Source organism: Salmo salar, chromosome ssa06 (assembly GCF_905237065.1).
Source record: "Salmo salar chromosome ssa06, Ssal_v3.1, whole genome shotgun sequence".
Taxonomy (NCBI): Eukaryota; Metazoa; Chordata; class Actinopteri; order Salmoniformes; family Salmonidae; genus Salmo; species Salmo salar.
In genome coordinates this window covers 58,026,782-58,044,588 of record NC_059447.1, presented here as the reverse complement: position 1 = coordinate 58,044,588, position 17,807 = coordinate 58,026,782, and the positions used below count along the sequence as shown (strand labels likewise).

At 43.3% G+C, this 17,807-nt stretch overlaps 2 protein-coding genes across 4 annotated transcripts in view; one reads left to right on the top strand and one right to left on the bottom strand.

The window, feature by feature from the left end:
• Positions 1–3,007: 3,007 nt before the first annotated feature.
• rngtt (RNA guanylyltransferase and 5'-phosphatase) overlaps positions 3,008–17,807 on the top strand; it is a 163,546-nt gene continuing 148,746 nt past the window's right edge. The window contains exons 1-5 of one of the 3 annotated variants that reach the window (XM_014204745.2): positions 11,852–12,000; positions 12,102–12,318; positions 12,987–13,096; positions 13,606–13,709; positions 13,842–13,930. In XM_014204745.2, the coding sequence (XP_014060220.1) occupies positions 12,255–12,318; positions 12,987–13,096; positions 13,606–13,709; positions 13,842–13,930 (367 nt within the window). In that variant the 5' untranslated portion in view covers positions 11,852–12,000; positions 12,102–12,254. Of the gene's footprint in view, positions 3,454–11,851; positions 12,001–12,101; positions 12,319–12,986; positions 13,097–13,605; positions 13,710–13,841; positions 13,931–17,807 lie in introns of those variants that run through there. The other 2 variants (XM_045719498.1, NM_001173757.1) reach the window with 2 other exon arrangements.
• Positions 3,028–6,270, bottom strand: pnrc1 (proline-rich nuclear receptor coactivator 1). The gene is made up of 2 exons (XM_014204957.2): positions 5,629–6,270; positions 3,028–4,910 (listed from the first exon to the last, which is right to left on the bottom strand). Exons 1-2 carry the CDS (start codon positions 5,977–5,979, stop codon positions 4,431–4,433), a joined length of 831 nt encoding a protein of 276 aa, XP_014060432.1. The 5' UTR covers positions 5,980–6,270; the 3' UTR covers positions 3,028–4,430.

Genomic DNA, 17,807 nt, shown 5'->3' with positions numbered 1-17,807 from the left:
GATGTTTTTCCTGGAGAGAAGTGGCTTCTTTGCTGCCCTTCTTGACACCAGGTAATCCTCCAAAAGTCTTCGCCTCACTGTGCGTGCAGATGCACTCACACCTGCCTGCTGCCATTCCTGAGCAAGCTCTGTACTGGTGGTGCCCTGATCCCGCAGCTGAATCAACTTTAGGAGACAGTCCTGGCGCTTGCTGGAATTTCTTAGGCGCCCTGAAGCCTTCTTCACAACAACTGAGCCGCTCTCCTTGAAGTTCTTGATGATCCGATAAATGGTTGATTTAGGTGCAATCTTACTGGCAGCAATATCCTTGCCTGTGAAGCCATTTTTGTGCAAAGCAATGATGACGGCACGTGTTTCCTTGCAGGTAACCATGGTTGACAGAGGAAGAACAATGATTCCAAGCACCACCCTCCTTTTGAAGCTTCCAGTCTGTTATTCGAACTCAATCAGCATGACAGAGTGATCTCCAGCCTTATCCTCATCAACACTCACACCTGTGTTAACGAGAGAATCAATGACATGATGTCAGCTGGTCCTTTTGTGGCAGGGCTGAAATGCAGTGGAAATGTTTTGGGGGGATTCAGTTCATTTCCATGGCAAAGAGGGATTTTGCAATTCATTGCAATTCATCTTATCACTCTTCATAACATTCTGAAGGATATGCAAATTGCCATCATACAAACTAAGGCAGCAGACTTTGTGAAAATTAATATTTGTGTCATTCTCAAAACTTTTGGCCACGACTGTATGTGCCAGATCAAATGTTCTTCAGGCTGAGTAAACATGTTGCATAATGATATATGGTCAGAGGGGGCACTCTCATCCATTTACTTCAGTCTACAACAGCAATTCAGATAGGAGAGTTGGCTGATATTCAGCCTGGTTGAATAAAACAAGGTTAGTTGCACTGTTCAAAGTGGACACACTGCATTACGTTTGTTGCTAGTTTATTTTTCACTGTTGTGTAAATTATCCTCAACCACTGCCATTAATACTGATACTAGAGTACTACTCATTCTCTGTTGTATACAGATGTAGGATCTTCATTTGTGCAGGTTTGCTACAGCAGGAAAATAATGCTGCAGCAACAGGAAATGTGAATTATGTGGATTATAATTAATGGACATTTTTGTAAGGGTTGATACACTTTCATAAGGGAAAATCAAGTCTGAAATTTCAAAGTGGAAATTAAACTTCAGAAGCCTTAAAAAAACATTTTTTTTAAAACACTACACATTTTAAAATGTCCTGCCTTGGAGGAAAGTTCTCCTGCAACAGGGTGATCCGATTAAGATCCTACAGCTTTAATATACACTGCTCAAAAAAATAAAGGGAACACTTAAACAACACATCCTAGATCTGAATGAAATAAATAATCTTATTAAATACTTTTTTCTTTACATAGTTGAATGTGCTGACAACAAAATCACACAAAAATAATCAATGGAAATCCAATTTGTCAACCCATGGAGGTCTGGATTTGGAGTCACACTCAAAATTAAAGTGGAAAACCACACTACAGGCTGATCCAACTTTGATGTAATGTCCTTTAACGAGTCAAAATGAGGCTCAGTAGTGTGTGTGGCCTCCACGTGCCTGTATGACCTCCCTACAATGCCTGGGCATGCTCCTGATGAGGTGGCGGATGGTCTCCTGAGGGATCTCCTCCCAGACCTGGACTAAAGCATCCGCCATCTCCTGGACAGTCTGTGGTGCAACGTGGCGTTGGTGGATAGAGCGAGACATGATGTCCCAGATGTGCTCAATTGAATTCAGGTCTGGGGAACGGGCGGGCCAGTCCATAGCATCAATGCCTTCCTCTTGCAGGAACTGCTGACACACTCCAACCACGAGGTCTAGTATTGTCTTGCATTAGGAGGAACCCAGGGCCAACCGCACCAGCATATGGTCTCACAAGGGGTCTGAGGATCTCATCTCGGTACCTAATGGCAGTCAGGCTACCTCTGGCGAGCACATGGAGGGCTGTGCGGCCCCCCAAAGAAATGCCACCCCACACCATGACTGACCCACCGCCAAACCGGTCATGCTGGAGGATGTTGCAGGCAGCAGAACGTTTTCCACGGCGTCTCCAGACTCTGTCACGTCTGTCACGTGCTCAGTGTGAACCTGCTTTCATCTGTGAAGTGCACAGGGCGCCAGTGGAGAATTTGCCAATCTTGGTGTTCTCTGGCAAATGCCAAACGTCCTGCACGGTGTTGGGCTGTAAGCACAACCCCCACCTGTGGACGTCGGGCCCTCATACCACCCTCATGGAGTCTGTTTCTGACCGTTTGAGCAGACACATGCACATTTGTGGCCTGCTGGAGGTCATTTTGCAGGGCTCTGGCAGTGCTCCTCCTGCTCCTCCTTGCACAAAGGCGGAGGTAGCGGTCCTGCTGCTGGGTTGTTGCCCTCCTACGGCCTCCTCCACGTCTCCTGATGTACTGGCCTGTCTCCTGGTAGCACCTCCATGCTCTGGACACTACACTGACAGACACAGCAAACCTTCTTGCCACAGCTCGCATTGATGTGCCATCCTGGATGAGCTGCACTACCTGAGCCACTTGTGTGGGTTGTAGACTCCGTCTCATGCTACCACTAGAGTGAAAGCACCGCCAGCATTCAAAAGTGACCAAAACATCAGCCAGGAAGCATAGGAACTGAGAAGTGGTCTGTGGTCTCCACAGGCAGAACCACTCCTTTATTGGGGGTGTCTTGCTTATTGCCTATAATTTCCACCTGTTGTCTATTCCATTTGCACAACAGCATGTGAAATTTGTCAATCAGTGTTGCTTCCTAAGTGGACAGTTTGATTTCACAGAAGTGTGATTGACTTGGAGTTACATTGTGTTGTTTAAGTGTTCCCTTTATTTTTTTGAGCAGTATATATTAGATTAATCTAACATAATATTAGATGTAGAGAATAAACCCATACATTTATGGGAAGACTGACTGGCATTAAGAAGTTTGTGCCATCTCAGCCTTTTCAACAGACATTTTTCTGGTGAGGAACAGACAGACAACATATTGGGGGTAGCCAATATTTTAATGTCAATTTAGATATTAAATGTACCAAAATTATAAATAATTTTCTAATTGCCACGTGGGTGGTGTTTTTTCAAACATTAATACAAATTTAGTGACTAGACTAAAATCACTTTTCTTTTAACAATTGCAACAACATGAGTCGATCTTCGGTACAGTAATACAATTTCATCATTGTGACATCACTGAGAGTCAAGGAACAAGAGCTAGCAGCTGCCTGGCTCCAGAGGTCAAATGACCTGTCTCGGTCAATGAGAGAAGATTTGAAATAGACAAGATGGCGGCATACACATTGATTTAAATTTAATAACGGCGCACTTTCTAAATTCAAACAAACCCCCTGCAACTAGACATGGAGGTTTAGAAGACAACGGTTGTCAGGAATTGAGGAAGTGTCGCCATGTTAAGGTTGGTCAAAAATTCTCTGTGTTACGCCAAACAGTACCAAATCTGTAACAGCTAATGGAGCATCAGGATCTTATCACAGTAGTCTGTTACAATCTGTTAGCTAGGGTCAAAGGTGTGTTACATAATAATAAAAATCACTTCTGGTAAATATAATTCTCAGTGCTTTTGATGAAACATAACACTGGTGACCAGTGGGAAAATGAAAGACATGAAATAAAAATACAAAGCATATATATATTTTTTAAACATAACAGAAATGAGTCAGTGCTAGAGAATTAAAAGAATACGCACTCAGTGCTGAATGTCTGTTTTCTGCAGTGGCAGTTGTCCTCTTCAAAGGGAATCATTGATTCTGAGACGTTCACATTGCCACTCCATCTTCTTAATCTCGCCCACCCAGCCAGCTCAATCGGCCGTTGAGCTGGCAAGATTATTTTTGTACTACAGGACAAAAATGTGTACTGTAGTACAGGAGTTGTGAAACAATCTTCCTTCTAGAGAGTTCTGTCCTCCACAGTGCTTTCAGGGCAAGAGCAGGAAACAGGTGGGGTAAGGTTCACAGAACCCCAAACCATATGCTCGCCGCAATGGGGACCCGTGTTTTGTTTTTCAGTCAGTCTTGTGCAAATTTGTAAAATGTTTTCTTACGTTCAATGCAGCCCATTATTTACAGTAAAAAAAAGTGCACCAGTTCATGGAGAACATATTTTAGGCTTCAGTAACAAAACTATACTTTCTGTTAAAATAACATGAAAAATATACTCATTTTACATGTTTACAGAATTATACATTTACAGAAGTTCTTAAAAATAAAATAAAAACAAGCCTGCTTGCTCAAAACAATGTGAAATTGTATTACAGATCAAAAAGTCATTACATTCGGTTGCTGTTAAGTTATCGGTCCAGTTTTTCAGTGCCAAATGTGTTGTCATTGATCAGGTATAGAAGGATCGTTCCAGCTTTTCCATCCATTGTGATCATGGTTTATCTTGAACCTTCAGCAAAGACTTCAAATGAAAAGTCATTTTCTCTCGGTTGTGGTCGGAATGTTGGGGGACAGTCTCACCAACCCAGTGACTGGGTGGTTTGGGCAGGACACTTGGAGACGGGGGCTCGCTGAATTTAGCTCCAGCATAGATCTTCTCTCCGTCTTTGAGCTCCTCCTCGGGTACAAGCTCAGCTGGGGATACATTCACAATCTTGGCACTGTCAGCTGAGTTGAAGGGCTTCTTCTCTTCTCCACAGAGGAGCTGGAAGGGAGCAGAGGGTGGCTTCTGGTGGCAGCTGCTGTGGCTTTTCATTACTGAGAGAGCATTGCCAGGTGCATTAGCGTGCCTGCGCCTATGGCTCCGGGTGTTCAGATTCTGGGCAGCTTGATTGTGTCTATTGAGGTTGTGGACAGACTGGCCTGCTGGTCCTGTGGCTCTCTCCACTCTCACACTTTTTGACTTCAGTAGCTGGGAGGAAAGAAAAACTAAATTACAACCTCACAAGGGTCAGAACCATTCTAACGCTGTTATGCAAATTGACTTTATATTTTGATTGCTAAGCAGAACACTTGATGAAAGAAACAATTGCCTGTTCCATCTAATTTGTTTTTTGTGTCAATGACTTTTGTTAACGTCTCAGGAACTGGCACATCGTCAGCATGTTGAAATCCTTCAAAACAAATAACCTAAATACCTGTAACACGTCTATTCTGGTCCATATTGTTTTTTTAAACAGTGTACAATGTGAACCGTATTCCTATAGGTCCACTGGTAATAATACCAGTGCCCGATTCCAACCATGTACACGCCTTTAGAAGTGGAGTTTACGTACGTCATTTTTTCCATTCAAAGTTGGCAGGCAGTCTCGTTTGACTCTGCCTAGTTGTCGTTCATAATCACTCTGGTACGTTAACCTCGTGAGTGCACTACTTTAGAATGGGGTCGTTGGTTGAATATCAATTTGTAAATATGCAAACGTTGAGTTTTTAAGCCGTCAAAATAAACTAGGGGAAGGACTCCATCCCACTGCTTCAAGCGAATTTGTTTACACTATGAATGGTGGTTAATGGATACAAAGCAGGCATACTATTTCACTAAGAATAAACAAATAAAAAAGACATACAAATGTACAAGCACAGAATAAGAACGAAAACAATCTCGCTCTCAAAGTAACTCAATTGTATACCTCTTTTTTTGTTCCCTGCTTAATATTGTGAAGGGTCAACGCAGTCGCCTGGGTCCGGTTGGTCGTGAGCTCGGCACTCTGCACGGGGGATTTCGAAACTGCGACATTGTTGTCTGCCAGGTGCATGGGGTTGTTTCTCATCGGTTTTTGCTGGTGTGTTCGCTGTAACCCCAACATTGTCGAACGCAGTTTCCTCCCACCTTTCTTCAACATTGCTTGCCTTGGTTTGTTTAGGCTGGCCCCGACATGGTGGGATGTCAAAACCGATGGCTTATTGTTTTTAATAGGGTGACTTAGTGATTCGCCCAACATGACTTCAAAGTCCCGTGAAGGTGGCGAGGGGGGACACATCGACGAAATTAGATAACTTTTGAAAAATAGTCAGGCAGCCTTAAGTTATTTACCTTACCTTAGTACTTCGCTATCAACAGCTAACAGTAGCTAAAGTTTCTCTAGCTCGTCGCTGGCGGTACTGAAGTCTGTCCAAAAACCTCTCTGTAGATCAATTGCAGTGGGTTTTTGATAATACATTGAAGACGAGTTCAACGATGTTGATGGCGTAGCTAGTCTCCTAACTCTATGCGATGTTTTACAAGACTCGAGATGGCGAAGAAGCGATGGACATCGCGCATGACAACTTCCTGACTATACACGCTACTCGCAAAACCCCGGATGTCGGTAGCCGCCACCATTTTAATTGGATAATGCAGAAGAAGCACAAAATTGCAGACCTCCCACGTTGGAAATTACGTAATGTATGTTGTCATTCATTCTCATGATGGGTACTTTCCAAGCCATCGACTATTGGAGCCTGGGAATATCTGTCTGACTGGCCGCCTGCCTCTCTGTCTGTCAGTGTAACACAGCAATATAATCATTTTCATTACACATAGAGATGTTTTCCAGACACACATTATTGTTTTGTTTTCTTCATGTGTCTGTCCTCTGAGCCAGGCAGCCAGCACTATTTTAGTATTCAGATCCCACTGAGGGAGGGCATTCAAGCTGTTGCTGAGCTCTTGTACATCTGCTTGTCTGGTTGGATCGGCAGCATCAAATCCGCTAGGCAACAGCTGCTGCCTGTGTTGCTGGGCTGGGGGAATGTCTCATCACATGAGCCGACCCTCTGTGATTGGTCATCCTGATCAACATTTTTTTCCATCAAATTTTATTTTCACACGTACACACACAAAGATTATGTAATGAGTGTTAAGATTTGGTGGTCTGATGTACACTCATAGTATAGTAGACAGCTGTCCTGGCCACATTTTCCCTAAATTAAGGGAATTAAAATGAATCCTATCATGGGCAAATTTGTCCTCTGTTCCTCTGCTTCATGAGCATGTGACATTTTCAACCTCTCCCTGACTGAGTCTGTAATACCTACATATTTCAAGCAGACCACCATCCCTATGCCCAAGGAAGCAAAGGTAACCTGCCTAAATGATTACCGCCCCGTAGCACTCACGTCGGTAGCCATGAAGTGCTTTGAAAGGCTGGTCATGGCTCACATCAACAGCATCCTCTCAGATACCCTAGACCCACTCCAATTTGCATACCGCCCCAACAGATCCACAGATGATGCAATCTGAATCGCACTCCACACTGCCCTTTCCCACCTGGACAAAAGGAACACCTTTGTGTGAATGCTGTTCATTGACTACAGCTCAGTGTTCAACACCATAGTGCCCATGAAGCTCATCACTAAGCTAAGGACCCTGGGACTAAACACCGCCCTCTGCAACTGGATCCTGGACTTCCTGGCAGGCCACTCCCAGGTGGTAAGTGTAGGCAACAACACGTCTGCCACGCTGATCCTCAACACTGGGGCCCCTCAGGAGTGTGTACTTAGTTCCATCCTGTACTCCCTGTTCACCTACGATTGTGTGGCCAAACAAGACTCCAACACCATCATTACATTTGCTGACGACACAACAGTGGTAAGCCTGATCACCGACAACGATGAGACAGCCTATAGGGAGGAGGTCAGAGAACTGGCAGTGTGGTGCCAGGACAACAACCTCTCCCTCAATGTGAGCAAGACAAAGGAGCTGATCATGGACTACAGGAAAAGGCGGGCCGAACAGGCCCCCATTAACATCAACGGGGCTGTAGTGGAGCGGGTCGAGAATTTCAAGTTCCTTGGAGTCCACATCACCAATGAACTATCATGGTCCAAACACACCAAGACAGTCGTGAAGAGGGCATGACAAAACCTTTTCCTCCTCAGGAGACTAAAAAGATTTGGCATGGGTCCCCAGATCCTCAAAAAGTTCTACAGCTGCACCATCGAGAGCATCCTGACCGGTTGCATCCCCGCCTGGTATGGCAACTGCTCGGCATCTGACCGTAAGGCGCTACAGAGGGTAGTGTGTACGGCCCAGTACATCACTGGGGCCAAGCTTCCTGCCATCCAGGACCTATATAATAGGCGGTGTCAGAGGAAAGCCCATAAAATTGTCAGAGACTCCAGTCACCCAAGTCATAGACTGTTTTCTCTGCTACCGCACGGAAAGCGGTACCGGAGCGCCTAGTCTAGGACCAAAAGGCTCCTTAACAGCTTCTAACCCCAAGCCATAAGACTGCTGAACAATTAATCAAAAGGCTACTGGAATATTACATTGACCCCCCTCCATTTGTTTTGTACACTGCTGCTACTCTCTTGTTTATTATTTATGCATAGTCACTTCACCCCTACCTACATGTACACATTACCTCAACTAACCTGTACCCCCGCACACTGACTCAGTACCGGTACCCCCTGTATATAGCCTCGAAATTGTTATGTTATTGTGTTACTTTTTATTATTTTTGAATTTCTTACTTTAGTTATTTGGTAGATAATTTCTTAACTCTTCTTGAACTGCACTGTTGTTTAAGGGCTTGTAAGTAAGCATTTCACGGTAAGGTCTACACTTGTTGTATTCGGCGCAGTTTGATTTGATTTTGATATGCACTACCACACTATTGCACTCAGGTGAGCAACATTACATGATCAGACATGGCTACATCTATGCCTGTCATGAGCTGGGTCGTGAGGGATATGGGCAGGATATCTTATTTACATTATATAATTACGTGTTGAATGGATCAGATATTGTATTGGAATCCCTTTTGTATCTACAGTATATTTTATTTATTTCACCTTTATTTAACCAGGTAGGCAAGTTGAGAACAAGTTCTCATTTACAATTGCGACCTGGCCAAGATAAAGCAAAGCAGTTCGACAACATACAAAAACACAGAGTTACACATGGAGTAAAACAACATACAATCAATGATGCAGTAGAAAAAAAAATAAGACTATATACAATGTGAGCAAATGATGTGAGATAAGGGAGGTAAAGGCAAAAAAATGCCATGGTGGCAAAGTAAATAAAGTATAGCAAGAAAAGCACTGGAATGGTAGATTTGTAGTTTGAAGAAAGTTCAGAGATAAAATATAAATAATATGGTGCAAAGGAGCAAAATAAATCAAATAAATAAATACAGTAGGGGAAGAGGTAGTAGTTTGGGCTAAATTATAGATGGGCTATGTACAGGTGCAGTGATCTGTGAGCTGCTCTGACAGCTGGTGCTTAAAGCTAGTGAGGGAGATAAGTGTTTCCAGTTTCAGAGATTTTTGTAGTTCGTTCCAGTCATTGGCAGCAGAGAACTGGAAGGAGAGACGACCAAAGGAGGAGTTGGCTTTAGGGGTGACCAGAGAGATATACCTGCTGGAGCGCGTGCTACAGATGGGTGCTGCTATGGTGACCAGTTAGCGGAGATAAGGGGGGACTTTACCTAGCAGGGTCTTGTAGATGACCTGGAGCCAATGTGTTTGGCGACGATTATGAAGCGAAGGCCAGCCAACGAGAGCGTACAGGTCGCAGTGGTGGGTAGTATATGGGGCTTTGGTGACAAAACGGATGGCACTGTGATAGACTGCATCCAGCTTGTTGAGTAGGGTATTGGAAGCTATTTTGTAAATGACATCGCCGAAGTCGAGGATTGGTAGGATGGTCAGTTTTACGAGGGTATGTTTGGCAGCATGAGTGAAGGATGCTTTGTTGCGAAATAGGAAGCCAATTTGAGATTTCACTTTGGATTGGAGATGATTGATGTGAGTCTGGAAGGAGAGTTTACAGTCTAACCAGACACCTAGGTATTTGTAGTTGTCCACAAATTCTAAGTTAGAACCGTCCAGAGAAGTGATGCTGGACAGGCGGGCAGGTGCACGCAGCGATCGGTTGAAGAGCATGCATTTAGTTTTACTTGTGTTTAGGAGCAGTTGGAGACCACGGAAGGAGAGTTGAATGGCATTGAAGCTCGTCTGGAGGGTTGTTAACACAGTGTCCAAAGAAGGGCCAGAAGTGTACAGAATGGTGTCGTCTGCGTAGAGGTGGATCAGAGATTCACCAGCAGCAAGAGCGACATCATTGATGTATACAGAGAAAAGAGTTGGCCCAAGAATTGAACCCTGTGGTACCCCCATAGAGACTGCCAGAGGTCCAGACAGTAGGCCCTCCGATTTGACACACTGAACTCTGTCAGAGAAGTAGTTGGTGAACCAGGCGACGCAATCGTTTGAGAAACCAAGGCTACTGAGTCTGCCGATGAGGATGTGGTGATTAACAGAGTCAAAAGCTTTGGCCAGGTCAATGAATACGGCAGCACAGTATTGTTTCTTATCGATGGCGGTTACGATGTCGTTTAGGACCTTGAGCGTGGCTGAGGTGCACCCATGACCAGCTCTGAAACCAGATTGCATAGCGGAGAGGGTGCGGTGGGATTCGAAATGGTCGGTAATCTGTTTGTTGACTTGGCTTTCGAAGACCTTAGAAAGGCAGGGTAGGATGGATATAGGTCTGTAGCAATTTGGGTCAAGAGTGTCACCTCCTTTGAAGAGGGGGATGACAGCAGCTGCTTTCCAATCTATGGGAATCTCAGACGACACGAAAGAGAGGTTGAACAGGCTAGTAATAGGGGTTGCAATAATTTCGGCAGATAATTTTAGAAAGAAAGGGTCCAGATTGTCAAGCCCAGCTGATTTGTAGGGGTCCAGATTTTGCAGCTCTTTCAGAACATCAGCTGAATGGATTTGGGAGAAGGAGAAATGGGGGAGGCTTGGGCGAGTAGCTGTGGGGGGTGCAGTGCTGTTGAATGCAGTAGGGGTAGTTAGGTGGAAAGCATGGCCAGCCGTAGAAAAATGCTTATTGAAATTCTCAATTATAGTGGGCTTATCGGTGGTGACAGAGTTTCCTATCCTCAGTGCAGTGGGCAGTTGGGAGGAGGTGTTCTTATTCTCCATGGACTTTACAATGTCCCAGAACTTTTTAGAGTTGGAGTTGCACGAAGCGAATTTCTGTTTGAAAAAGCTAGCCTTGGCGTTTCTAACTGCCTGTGTGTATTGGTTTCTAACTTCCCTAAAAAGTTGCATATCGCGGGGGCAGTTCGATGCTAATGCAGAACGCCACAGGATATTTTTGTGTTGGTTAAGGGCAGTCAGGTCTGGGGAGAACCAAGGGCTATGTCTGTTCCTGGCAACATGGCAACATCAGACCAATAATATATTATTAACATTCAAAGTCATACATATGATATGAAGGATGGCATGGAGAGCTGCATGGATGAGGCATGTAGAGAACCTAAAACGGAGACAGGTTCTCCCTTTGTTGGAAAGTAGTTGGTTGAAATTGTTTCAGATTGAGTGGAAAGAAAGAGCAATGAAGAGCCACATTTCAACCTTCATAATACACCTATATTGTGTCTTAGAAGCAAGACATGATGACAGACAGACCATCCCACCACATAATTGTTTCGGGTATCTGCAAGGAGATTTGTAACCTAACCTGTCATAATAAAATGTTACCACCTGTTTTGTTGTGTCCCTAGAAGCCAAATCTAACTAATGTAGCAACATTTGCAAATATATGTCTGTGCAGTGGTGGACCCAATTGTCATACTTGAGTAAAAGTGGGATGACCAAGGATGTTCTCTTGATGCGTGAATTTGAATTTTTTTCTGTCCTGCAAAGCATTCAAAATGTAACTAGTACTTTTGGGTGTCAGGGAAAATGTATGGAGTAAAACTACTTAAATAGTACTTTAAACTATTTTTACTTAAGTACTTTACACCACTGTGTTTGTGTCATATTTTATTGCGGTTGTACAATTTCATAATTTACAAAATATTTTTCCACACATTAAGCAACAAGGAGTTTTGGGGTTAGTCTGCCACCTAATGGTTATTTTAAGTAACTGTCATCAAATGGCAAAACAGCGCGGTGCACACTGGGAGATATTGAGAATTAGATTTTAGTTCGTTCATGGAAATTTATGTGGGTTCTTGAGAAAACGGAGGATTACCGCGACATTTGGACATTGAGCAATCGTGAGTAAAAACCTACATGTGGATAAATGTTCGAATTCCTGTATTAGACCATAAGGACTGGGTTAGGCCCAACATCTAACAAAATCAACCTCATTTTCAAGGCCCCAAATCCGCAGAGCATTGGCGCACGAGAGCTCGCGGTGAAGGGTGATCACCCAGGAAACGTTACACCGATGTTCAGCTGGCGGACTTGCTGTGGCTAACGTTAGCTACATCCTCAATTTGTGAAATTACAGTAGCCACTCTTGGGCAAAATGTCACACACTGGGCCTCCCCCTCGATGGCGGAATTGTCCTAGAAGAGGACAACCTGTAGCAGGTGAGTTGCGAACGCTTGTTGTGTTGCTACAACGTTGGCTAACGTTAGTAGCCACAGTACTGGTGTTGTGGCGCACAAGCTACCTAGCTAACGTTATCTGGCTCACACGGCAACGTGTCTCACATTGTATTTACACAAGTCAATGATTGACCTTTTTTAAGGCCTTTCGTTTGATCTACTAATTATTTACTGGACGAGAACCACGCGTTACCTTAGACTAGAGACAAAATCCCTATGCTAACACTGTTAGCTAACGTTATGTTAGCCCTTGTAGGCGAGTACATCACGTGTCACAACAAACCAGCATACGCATGTATTCATGTTAAAATTAATTGCCCAACAAGAAGCTAAAGTAAACACTAAGGGTCGGTGTTTCTATAGCAACCCCAGCTAAAAAGGGGTGTGTGTGTTTTTGTAGTTAGGATTAGCCAGCCAGATTAGGCTACATGAAACGTCACATGCCATTCGCTTAGAATCATAAAAGTGAATCATGCTTACTAGGGGCGCTCCTTTTAACGTTTTATTTCATGTAAATTGGCCATTAACCATATCATGACGTATGGAAAACACAGGACAGTGAGTGTAGATACATGAGTGGTACTGTTTTCATGGTGTCTGCATATGTTGTGACCTGTCTGTGACCCCTCTTACTTTCAACGTCTCACCAGGTAAATTCCTGCCAATGAAAACTATGTTGGGCCCCAAGTATGATGACAAAGTGCCAGAAGAGAACAGGTTTCATCCAAGCATGCTTTCCCAGTATTTGAAGAGTCTAAAGGTATGTCTTTCCTGATGTTGAAATGTGTTTATTAGTCATTTGTCTCTGTTTGGGAAAATATACTGTAACGACCCTGGGTTTATAAACACGGATATCGACTCTGACGCTTGAGCATGCTTTTGGGGCACAGTCAATAGTGTGCTGAACTTCGGGCTGGAAGGTTGAAGGTTCGAGACCTGCTCCCTGCCTGTTTCATTACATTGGTGTCAGAAGTGATCGCGACTTGCATCCGCGAACGTGCGTGTGCATGGCCAGTGAGTGCATTCCTATAAGACTTTGAGTCGCAAACTAGTGCGAGGACGTGCTCTTTGAAAGGAGGGAGTTGTGTAACGACCATGGGTTTATAAGCTGCTTGAGCCTGCTTTTGAGGCACAGTCGATAGCGTGCTGGACTTTCGGCTAGAAGGTTGAGGGTTTCGAGACCTGCTCCCTGCCTATTTCATTACAATACATTGGTACTCAATTCATCACTGTAGTCTAATGTCAACATATGTTTTGTGTCTTCTCTAGGTTAAAATGGGTTTGCTTGTTGATCTAACAAACACTACTCGCTTCTATGACCGCAACGAGATCGAAAAAGAGGGTGTTAAATATGTGAAGCTTCAATGCAAAGGGTATGTATGCGTGACCTGTTTTTTAAAACTCAAGATTAATTGTCTATATTTACACATACAAATGCCACTAGTTCAAAATAATGATATAATTTCTTGATTGAATATGTTGTGACGAGTTCCTTCCTTGTTTAGCCATGGAGAGAGTCCTTCAGCGGAGACCACTGCGATGTTCATCAGACTATGTGAGAACTTCATGGAGAAGACTCCAACTGAGTTAATAGGTAAGGAATGTTTGTACTGGAGCTGTACATTTTATTCTTCATTGTCAAACAATGTCCCAGGGTCTGGTGTGTTCTTCATGTGGAAAAACATGTTATTTTAGAATTTTTTTGGTCTCATTTTGGTAAGAGTCAAGAGGTGTAATTCATTTACGTTGTAACCTGGTGCAACAATATCCCAAAGAACACCAGTCTCCTCTTTGGGGTGTTGTATTATAGCATATGCCTTCATATCACTACAAAACAGATTTTCAAAGTAAGAGCAGGTCCAAGTTTGTACACTAGGGGGAGCCAGAATATAAGTACCAACAATTTCTCATCTTATCAGTCACCCTCTCTTCCTAATATTCTTTCAGCTCTTTATGATGTGATGCATTTTGTGTTTGTAAATACTATAAAACAGGTTTGTAAAATATTTTATAAAAGTAATCCCATCTAGGTCCTCCTGAGTGGCGCTGCGGTCTAAGACACTTCATTGCAGTGCTTGAAGCTTCACTACAGACCTGGGTTCGATCGCAGGCTGTGTCACATCCCAGGCTGTGTGTCATTAGCCAAGTGTCGTCCGGTTAGGTGAGGGTTTGGTTGGGGGGGGGCTTTACTTGCCTCATTGCGCTCTAGCGACTCCTTGTGGTGGGCTGGGCGCCTGTACCCAGACTTCTGGCGTTAGTTGGACTGTTTCCTCTGACACATTTGTCCGGCTGGCTTCCGAGTTAAGCAGGCGGTTGTTAAGAAGCGCATGTTTCAACCTCCACAAACAGATGTTCCTACACAACCAGGATGCTTTAAATGATTTGCCAGATGTCTAAATTGTTGCACTGCACTGTTCCCATGGACACTATGGCCGTGTCTGAAATTTGTCTCGCTTACTACTTATTTACACTGCAAAATGTATACCAATTGTACTACTTACTATTTAGAACGTACTGTTTAGCGGTTAAGAGCGTTGGGCCAGTAACCGAAAGGTTGCTGGTTTGAATACCTGTGGCAACTAGATGAAAAATCTGTCGATTAGCCCTTGAGCAAGGCACTTAAATGACAAATCTAAATGTAGTGTAGTAAAAAACGAATACAGTAAGCAACAAATATCAGCATACTAGGCTCATCCTACTGAGAATGCGTAATCTAATGTGCAATTAAGTTCATTCCTGCCACTCGTTCATTTTGGTACAGTGCGGCTCCTCAGCTGATTATAAGCTGTTGTAAGACACATGTGGGTCTCTAAAGACAATTCTCTTCCTCAGTAGTGTGCAGCGAATTCTAATAAATGAAAAGCCGAAAGGAGCATGATATCCTGGCATTTAAAGCATACTATGTTTAAAATATTTCACATATTATAAATCTTTCTGTTTTTCGGATACCCAAAATGTGTACTATTTAGAATGTAAGTACGGGTATTCAGACATGGCATCTTTTGACAAAACTCCGTCCAAGGCTACTGGAGCACCGAGGTGTACTTCCATGCTCTGACCAGCAGGGGCCTCTGTGGCACTCTGTTGTGGCCTCTGGCAGTGCAGTTCCACAGCAACCTGTGTTCTGGCTGCTCGCCACTCAGTGCGCGTTGTAAATGAAATTGTTGGAACCTCAGGTTAGAATATATGAATGTAATTATAAAAATCTCCCCTGTCGGCCACCCATTGATATTTATCTGTTCTCTCTGGTATTAATGCAGATGTTGAAATTAGACAGCAGGACTGGAATTAGCAGACACATTTGTCATCTCCTTGCATCATTCCCCCTCAAATAAAAATGATCATCATTACTGGAGACTTCATCTCCATTTCCATCTTCCCCTTTAAATTTTATAGAAACCGCTGAATAACAATGACCGACTGCATCATGGCCGAGGGAGATGCTTCACAGACTGACATGGCCTAGATTCTAAAATCAAACCTGTCCCCCTCACCCCCCAAAATCACATCTCGATGCTGATAGATGCTCCGCAACTGACATACATTTTAAAGAGTGAAGATTTTGTTTGCCCCTATTATACTTCCCTGCTTTGAAAAATAAATGAACTGATTCCCTGTGTGCCCTGGCTGTTTCTCTGTCCCTCCTCCACCCCTCCCCTAGCGTTAGATTGGGTCTGCCGTTCGTATTCATAAAGCGACTCAGTGTAAGAATGCTGATCTAAGATCAGGTTCTCCCGGTCCCGTCATTATCTAAAAAAAGCTAAATGGATCCTAGATCAGCATTCCTACTCTGAAATGCTTTATGAATATGGGCCCTTGTGTATGTAGCATAACCTCCAGACATAGTGTCAGATAGTGGTTGATGAACTGGTTTTACAGTAACTGTCCAGTGTTTTCAGATTTCTATGAAATATGATCTTTATTTACTTACAATATGAGTGAAATTGTTTTCCTTCCCCCAAAATGGTAATTAAGTATTTTAAAAAGCAGCTTTTCTGTGTTGGAATGGTGTTGGCGTACCCCAACAACAGAATGGTGTGGGCATATACCGGTCATTCAAAATATTTATGCGAGTAGACCGCTGATTGGCCAGCTCATCTTCCTCTAGAGCTCTTATTGGCCAGCTGGTCCTCCTCAAGAAGATGACATCGTGTTCTGTTTGATGTGGGGTTATTTTTAAGTGTTTTTTTTCCCCCTGTAATTTATGCTTTGGCCGTAAATGTGTTTTGACCCCTTTCTGTGTTTGCAAACATTGCCGCACAAGGGCAATGCTTGCAAGTTGGTGGCAGAACACGGAGGAGTTCTTGCAGGACACCAGGAATAAAAAAGCTAATGAGTGCATTTCACGCTACTTTTGTATTATAATTGGATTTTAAGGCTCGTATGAATGTCCTGCTTAATATAATGTTTGCGTCATTGCAAATCAACTGCATTATACTTCAAAAAAAACACTTCAACTTCAACCAGTAAAATGGCTCTTTGGCTAGCTTTTGCTACAGCCTAATTTCAATGAGCATTAGCATTCTAGCTAACAACTGCTGCATCCCACATTCTTTTTGTTGTTGAAAAGATCACAACCAAATATAATCTTAGTGACCTGTTGAAGAAGGAATCAAAACATTGTAAGCGTATGAGAACCCCAAAAAGGTATTTTGTTTAGAAGTAATACCATAGATTTATGTTTGTATGTTGAATGGGCGCAGATGGTGATGGCTTTGTTACTGCAGCCAAGAGTCGCACACATCGCTGCGTGACGTCAGTATGTTGTACTGGAAAGGGGTCTATAGGACGAGTCAACATTATTTGGATGTGAGTTAACAGAATATTACCTTTTTAAAAGTGCGATTTTCAACGGGCAGTTACTTTAACCCCCTAGAGTCAATTGACGCACATGATACAAAATCCCCATCAATATCCATTAGTTTAAGCTAGATGTCGATGTCGCACTTCTGCATCTTTAGTGAAAGATGGCAGAGCTAGAGCGGTGTTTGATTTTCGGGATGTCTCACGGACTGACAATCTTCAAATGAAAACGCCTGTAGCATCCGAACAGTAGCGTTTGCTCTGTGACCCCCGCAAGTGTCACAGGACTCATCTGAAGGTAACCGGTACCGGTTTAATAAAATCTATGCTACCTACCCAAAAAAAGGAGTTAAATATGTGTAAATTAAACAACACAAATATCTCCTAGAAATAAGACACTTCAAAACCTTGTTTTTATGATTTTTAACAACCTCATTTTTTTGCTATTTTATTAATGTTATTCAATGCGTTTCAATGGGATTTGGTACTAAAGGCCAAATTTATGATTTTATCAATTGAATCAATAAAGGGGTTTTAAAATGCTAAATGATCCATGGTATGACCACCCCCCACCTAGAGAAGCATCGCCCAGTAGACAATTAGGGGTCTTTCAGGACCCAGTGGGTATTATGCGTACCCAGGCCACCAGCTCCACCACCTCCTGTCTT